Source organism: Filicampus tigris, chromosome 12, assembly GCF_054856515.1.
Source record: "Filicampus tigris isolate MCC_2025a chromosome 12, RoL_Ftig_1.0, whole genome shotgun sequence".
Taxonomy (NCBI): Eukaryota; Metazoa; Chordata; class Actinopteri; order Syngnathiformes; family Syngnathidae; genus Filicampus; species Filicampus tigris.
The window spans coordinates 24,317,661-24,323,660 of record NC_141228.1 but is presented as its reverse complement, the minus strand read 5'-3'; the positions used below and the strand labels follow the sequence as shown (position 1 = coordinate 24,323,660).

At 51.5% G+C, this 6,000-nt stretch overlaps 1 protein-coding gene across 2 annotated transcripts in view; it reads right to left on the bottom strand.

Moving 5' to 3' along the window:
- Positions 1–905: 905 nt before the first annotated feature.
- Positions 906–6,000, bottom strand: part of adcy1a (adenylate cyclase 1a) — a 29,965-nt gene continuing 24,870 nt past the window's right edge. For both annotated transcript variants that reach the window (XM_086047130.1, XM_086047131.1), the window contains exons 19-20: positions 4,067–4,191; positions 906–3,536 (exon numbers count right to left, since the gene is read on the bottom strand). In XM_086047130.1, the coding sequence (XP_085903256.1) occupies positions 3,207–3,536; positions 4,067–4,191 (455 nt within the window). In that variant the 3' untranslated portion in view covers positions 906–3,206. The remainder of the gene's footprint in view (positions 3,537–4,066; positions 4,192–6,000) is intronic.

Sequence of the window (6,000 nt, the reverse complement as noted above, 5' to 3'; positions counted from 1 at the left end):
AGTTCATGAGAGTAATTAACGGATAATCGCAACAGGATCAGCAAAAGCAAAGTGTCCGATTGCACCGAGCCATGCCCAATGACAAATTCAACATGTCTTGATTTGTCACGCACTGAAAAACACAAGCTTCGCGCTTTGGCGTCATGGCGGATCTTGCGTTGCCGTGACAACCGTTCACTCTGGATGTTCAGCGGGCCATTTGCACTTCCAGTTCGCACACGCACACGCTGACGAATGTTTGGAAGCAGGCCCTTCCTGTGACAGGACTTTGTGGGGGATGCGGGGGCGGGGTGGCGGGGGCTTGCGCTCAGCTTGACACAGAAACACACACACACACACAATCATTGTTTGGCTTTCCTCTCTTTTTTTCTCCAAGCCAGCCCAATCTGTTTAGGTGTGTTTGTCCCGTACGTGTGTTAATCCCCATTGGTCTAATTGGGTCACAACACGCGCGCATTAGAAATGTTGCGACATTTGCTCGGCGCGCAACAAAATCCAACAAATGGGCACTGACACACGCAAGAGCAGGTGGACAGCGGCAAGTTTCACGCGCACTTATTTCGCCCTGGTGCTAGCGGTGGGACGAAGAGATGAATTGGGTGACCCCGCTGAATGAAGGCCGAGCTGGGAAACGCGCCAGCGGCCAGCGCACGAAGGCCGGAAGTGAGCCGGCAATGGCCTGGCGGCGGCGGCGTCGCGCGGACGCTTGCGACGCTGCTGCGATCCTCTCAAAGCTTTTGGACATTCCGCGACGGTGTGATGAGAAACTTAAGTGACTTGCCGTGTTCAAAATGGAAAGGAATGGACGAAAGCAAATGAAGAAACAATGTACCTGAAAAGCTCTTGCAACGGTATACTGTACTTACTTTTGTGTAGGCGCACACAAACACGCACACACACAAATGTATACTGATACTCTGGATTTATTTTCTTCTCAATGTTACTGCCTCTGCTTTTCCAAAGTTGTCAAGTATGAAGCAGTGGAACTGCTTGATCTAAAAAGGTGAGCGAACCTCTCTTGGTGGCGTGCTGTCCTTGCTGTACGCTGTGTGTGCGGCGTGGTGTGTGTGTGTGCGCTGTTTGGAATGACGTTACTTCAGAACAACATCGCTGGAATCAGCTTGGCATTCGAGTGTCGCTCTTTCGCTCAGCTCCTGCTTTTCCTCCTCCCCCCCATGAGACTTTGTACGTAGTTTGTTTGGTAGAGAAAGTGGAGCCCCCCGCCCCCCGTGACACCATCTCCTCTGGCTTTATTTTCATAATCACAACATTTCAGTGGCATTCCAGATGCAAACGCGTGTACAAAATATCGTATGTGCTTTCAATGGACATACAACATCTCAATCGAATACATCTTCAACAAAAGAGGAAAGAATCTCGAAGCGAGTTCTGCAAAAGACTACAATGTCGAATAGTGAGCAGTAGCTACATACAACAATTGCATCAAATATGAAAATAAGCCATTTACAGGGACGTATTGTACAGAAGGACCCCCATCAACTTGAAACCACGGTAAAAAAAAGTCGGCAGTGGTCACCTTTTTGACAAATGTCAAGCAAGCATCGGAGCTACAGTATATAACATTGCCATTGTATATAACTACAGTATATAACATTGCCAGTCAAACCATTTCAAGTACAACATCCATTCCGTATAAGCGGCAGGCAACATTCGGCCCCTTTGCCTCGATAGAAAACCACGCCAAGAATCCAAATTGAGGCATTCAACAAAGCAAATCCACACGTAGCGCACTCACACATTCGTTGTGCTACAGCTCAACGCCGACGGCTTTTGATATGTCGAGGAAAATAGGTTGGCACATTAGAAAGCAACGGACGGCCGAGAAGAGCGCGGAGGACCGAGCCTCACGCTTCTCCTGAGATGGGTTGGGATATTTCCGAGCTGGCTCAAGAAAGCGCCGTCCCTCCCGTTCAAGAGCACTGAGCGCATGCAGACAACTTCATCGGCCCACTTGCCGCTCCGCTTGCGCGCTCAGCTTCCGGCTCGCCGGTAGGTAGGGGGATTCCTTGTTAGCGTGTAGCATGCTAGCCCGCCGAGGAATCGCAATTTGCACTCGACAGGAAGACGACTTCAGCTCACGCGTGGAATCTGATTTGACGTTGACGTGAAAATGGTTGACTATGAGAGCGTTTCAACAAGAAAAAGGGGCTTTTTTTCTTCTTGGTTTTGTTTGAATTCTACCAGGAATGAGTCACAATCACGTAATACAGAAAATAGGCTTTCCAAGTCATGCTTTACACCGCACGCGACGACAGGCTCGAGCGGCGAACGGCGCGCTTTCGATGAGCCGAATCGACCATCCCATCGAGCGAGGATCCGGCCGGCTACAGCATGCAAAGGGGAAAATGCTGCGACAGCACGCAAAGCCTTTTATTGCTACAATTTGACAAGGAAGAATCTGGAAGTCAAGCGTCGCAGGCAAACAAACAGCAACTTGACTGGAATGCAGCAGTGTGGCTTCGCGCACGTATGCGAGCAGCTCGGCCCCCCCCAAAGAGCAAGTTCACCTCATGTTCCATCGGAGGTTTACGATGCAGCGGCCTGGAGCGCACGCCGACGCGACACCCATTCAAGGCCGTGCCCCTGTTGCACTTTAGAGCATAATTACACATTGGGCTCCGTCCACGCTCAAACGTACGCTGCTCTGCTCTGCTCCACGTTGTCGCCGATGCCCCGGCGAGAAATGAACAACATCTCCAAACGTCCGCATGGAGGGGCGGTCAACTCGCTCGGAGAAGTCGACACTAAGGCAATATCGCTGATTTGGTTTGATCCTGTGAAAAAGGTCGCGGCTCGGCTCGGCTCGGCTCGGCTCGGCTCATGTCCTTAAAGGAATGTGCGAGCAAGAGACTTGCGTGCTACACCGTCCGCTGGCCGTGTTTTCATGCTGATTTTTGCTTACATCGATGCGCTTTGGAGTCGCTACTCAAATCCTGCACACGTCCTTGGGTTTTGAGCACAGGCCATCCTGTACGCAGGCCATGACGCCCTTGCTCGGCGTCAACCGACAAACAAGACTCGAGCATTGGGGCGGGGGGTCCGCTGGAGGCTGCGGACTAGGCTCAGGTCCAGGACTCCCACTGGCCACGGCGCGCCCTAGCAACAGAAGCCGGAGGGCCGCCTTCGCTGGGCTTTCTTGGCTCCGCCCCCAATTTTGTACTCCTCCCAAGTGGAGACGGTGGACATCACACCAGCTCGGTGGGGACGGACGGCAGGTAGCGAGTGGTGCCGGCGGAGCTCGTTGCTCTGGCCGCGCAGGGGCCGGGCGTCCTGACGGCGGCGTAGGCGCTCACCGCAGGGGCGGGGCTCAACCTGGTGCGCACGTTGCCTTGGCCCAAGCTGCTTAAGCGCCGCTCGGCAGCGCCGCGCTGCTGAAGGGATTGCGAAGGAGGGCGGTTTTGCCGCCGCTCTTCCAGGAGGTACGTGAGCATCTGACCTTTGCCCTTGACACTGACTTGGCCCCGGCAAACAAACTTGTAGTGGTCGGCGATGACGCGGTAGACATCTTCGGTCACCTGGGAAAAAAAAAACAACGTAAAAAACGCTGACCTTTGAAAGCCTTCGCATACTCCAGCCGACATATCCGATCCGAGCCGAGTACGGCTCATTCCATTCCTATACCAAAGCGCCGATTCACAGCCCAAGTTATCTCAAGGCACTCCGGAGCAGGTCCGGAAGCACGTCCCTCACACATGCAAGAAAAGTCAACGCCGCTCGAGCGAGCACTTTGGCAAAAACGCAGGCGTGCAGGGGTTCTGCTTGGATTTCTTTGACGGATTCACGTGTGTGACGGCAACTCTAGTGAGAACCTTTGGAGCACATCCAAACGGCACCGCTGGGAGGCCGCCCTGAAAAGAAATTCAAGCAGAAACTCTGGACAAGTTTTGAAGCCGCTATTCCGTAAATAATATGTCAAGGCGTCACGTGAGCTGCTGAGAGCTGTTAGGTGGAAATAGCCTGCGATTTCTGCTCATAGCACCTTCAGTCTCCACTCGCGACTCCTTGGGGATTTGAGGAGCTGACACGACATTGCGACTGTGCCTACCTGTATTTTCCCTTGCACTCCGGTACTGTCCATTCTGCTCGCCACATTGACGGTGTTTCCCCAGATATCATACTGAGGCCGCCTGGCCCCAATGACTCCTGCCACCACTGGACCCACATTGATTCCTGAGCACAAACCAAAAACCAACAATGTGCAATGTCTCGCCTCTCGAAGCTCATTTCTGCAGCAAAGCTCGTCAGGACGCAAATAGATGGATTTAGCAGATTATTCTACAAAGAAGCAGTTGGACTTCCGATCGGACTCATCCCCACTCAAAATGCTTGCTTGCGTCTGAGGCAGAAAAAAAGGTCCGTGTGACAATGCAAGGCCCGCCGTTGGAAGGTACCCTTCGTATAGGAGTTAGGACCCATTTGTAAAAATCAAACCAAATCAAATAAATGCTGGATCAGACCAGCCCAGAGAATGCCCAATTGCCACCCCGCCCTTGCACGGCACCCGCGGGCCTCTCAGTGCGTCATCCAGGACTCGTAGTTGCCAAAGAGCCTAATTACTCACATACCTGAGGACATCCTGTTCTTTCCTAAATTACGGCAAACATTGGAATGTACACGGCCCTCCGTAATTACTCACGCTCCTGCTTAAGATGCCTGCTTTAGCTTCGAAGAAATGCACTTTTATGTGAAATAATCTAGCCCAACATAAAAAAAAAAAAAGAATTCAAGTGCATTTATTCAATGGGCAAAAAAAAAAAAAAAACCACATTAAGAAAGAATTCTTTTCAATCGAATGCGCCATAATTCTTCGTAGACCTGATGTGAATATTTGCAGCAGCAGCAGCAGCTCCTCTTGTGCGAGAGTGCTTCACAAGATGGGAGGATGGCGAAAGAGGAATCTTCCGGCTCCTGGCTCCTCTCCTCTTGAGGTTTCAATGGGCTTGAGGTCATAGGAGGAGCTCCCTTCTGGCTCTGCCGGACCGTTTCTCCAACTGTCACTACAAGAGTTGTGCTTCCGCAGTACAGACTGCGGTCTCAACTGCCTTGAGACCTTTAGTTCTCATGATCGTTCTTACGCCACATGAGCGACTCTTTTGGGGGGAGCCTGATTGATCAAACTGCTGTTTTGACCTCAGCACTCTTCTTACTAATATGTATTGCATTCCAGTCTTGTGCAGGACTTCTTGACATTAGTCTCTTTCTGCTCAAAGAAATCCAACCCCAAATCCCAGACGCTTCATTTTAGTGGGGAAATCAGCACGCGTTTGCAATTGTACTTATCCCACTTCCCTCTTAGTAAACAAGACAAGACACAGTGTCTAGCAAAGCTAACTACCGCACTGTAAAGCAAAAGCACTTGCTGTTAAAAAACAAACAAACGTCATGCCGTCGTGCACATATTCCAATGAGTGAACATTTTTGACCAAAGGCACACCGACAAGACGAGCAGCGCTGCCATGGCCGTGTTAAAGATGCAACACGCACAGACAGCGCCAGCAGGATTCAAAGCGGCAAACTTGAACCGCATGCCTCGAGCGTTGCATTTGCATTGTAGAAAAGCCATTGGCCCAAACAAACATATTCATCCTTCAAAAGATTTCCCCTTTTAAAGCTTTGGGGAAGAAAAGCATCTCTACTTTTGCTGGCCTGCCTGTGGCGTTGTCAATTTGGCCTGGCTGCGTTCAGCCTCATTTTTATACTGCCGTAATTGCTGACTACTTGCTTTTCTGCATGTTCAAGGAATCCGGTCGTTGGGGAAGAAACAAAAGTGTTTGCGCAGAGTCGCTTCATAAACACACGGCGTAACTCTGAACGGAGCCGCCCAGTCTGCAGGGGAGGAGGGCGACACCGTGCGCTCCGCTGCGAGCCGCCGTGGCGGCCTCGCCACAGGATACTCGGCACAATGGAAGCCACACGCGTCAGGTGCCCTTGTGACGACTTTCCTGGACGGAACGCGCCGCCTCTCGCTGATGCATTTCC